General features: G+C 69.5%; 1 protein-coding gene across 1 annotated transcript in view; it reads right to left on the bottom strand.

Moving 5' to 3' along the window:
* Positions 1-218: 218 nt before the first annotated feature.
* WNK4 (WNK lysine deficient protein kinase 4) overlaps positions 219-453 on the bottom strand; it is a 13,457-nt gene continuing 13,222 nt past the window's right edge. Inside the window, 1 exon segment of the mRNA XM_009895454.1 lies at positions 219-430. Coding sequence (XP_009893756.1) covers positions 219-430 — 212 coding nt within the window.

Here is a 453-nt window from a genome sequence, read left to right as displayed (position 1 = left end):
CTGGGTGCTCTGCAGCAGCTGCACCTCGGCCAGGTGCCTGGGGAGGAGATGGGGGCTGCAGCCAAGCCATGCGCCGCGCTCGGCCAAGCCAGGGCTCTGGGGAGGGGTCATCGTCCTCCCGCCTGGGGTGGGTGGGAAGGTCTGTCCCCTCCTGCAGCCCCTGCACTGCCTCCCGAGTGCAGCCCACCGCCCTTCTTCCCCCTGTGCTGTGGGGCTGCTCACTTCTGGCGCAGGTTCTGCAGCTCCTCCCAGATCTCCTCATCCTCGCTCTCGGTGTCGTCGCTGCTCAGGTAGGACAAGCTGCGAGAGTAGCTCAGCCACACCTGGCTCAGCACTGCCTGCGGCGCACTCTCTGTGCCCTCCTCCCCAGGGCCCTCCCGGGCGCTCTCCGCCGGCGCCACTGTGCCCTCCTCGGCCTCAGGGTCCTGCTCTGCCAGCTCCAGCACCGAGTCC

This window comes from Charadrius vociferus, unplaced genomic scaffold, assembly GCF_000708025.1.
Source record: "Charadrius vociferus isolate BGI_N301 unplaced genomic scaffold, ASM70802v2 scaffold730, whole genome shotgun sequence".
Taxonomy (NCBI): domain Eukaryota; kingdom Metazoa; phylum Chordata; class Aves; order Charadriiformes; family Charadriidae; genus Charadrius; species Charadrius vociferus.
The sequence above is the reverse complement of the archived record's forward strand: the minus strand, read 5'-3'. Positions and strand labels throughout refer to the sequence as shown.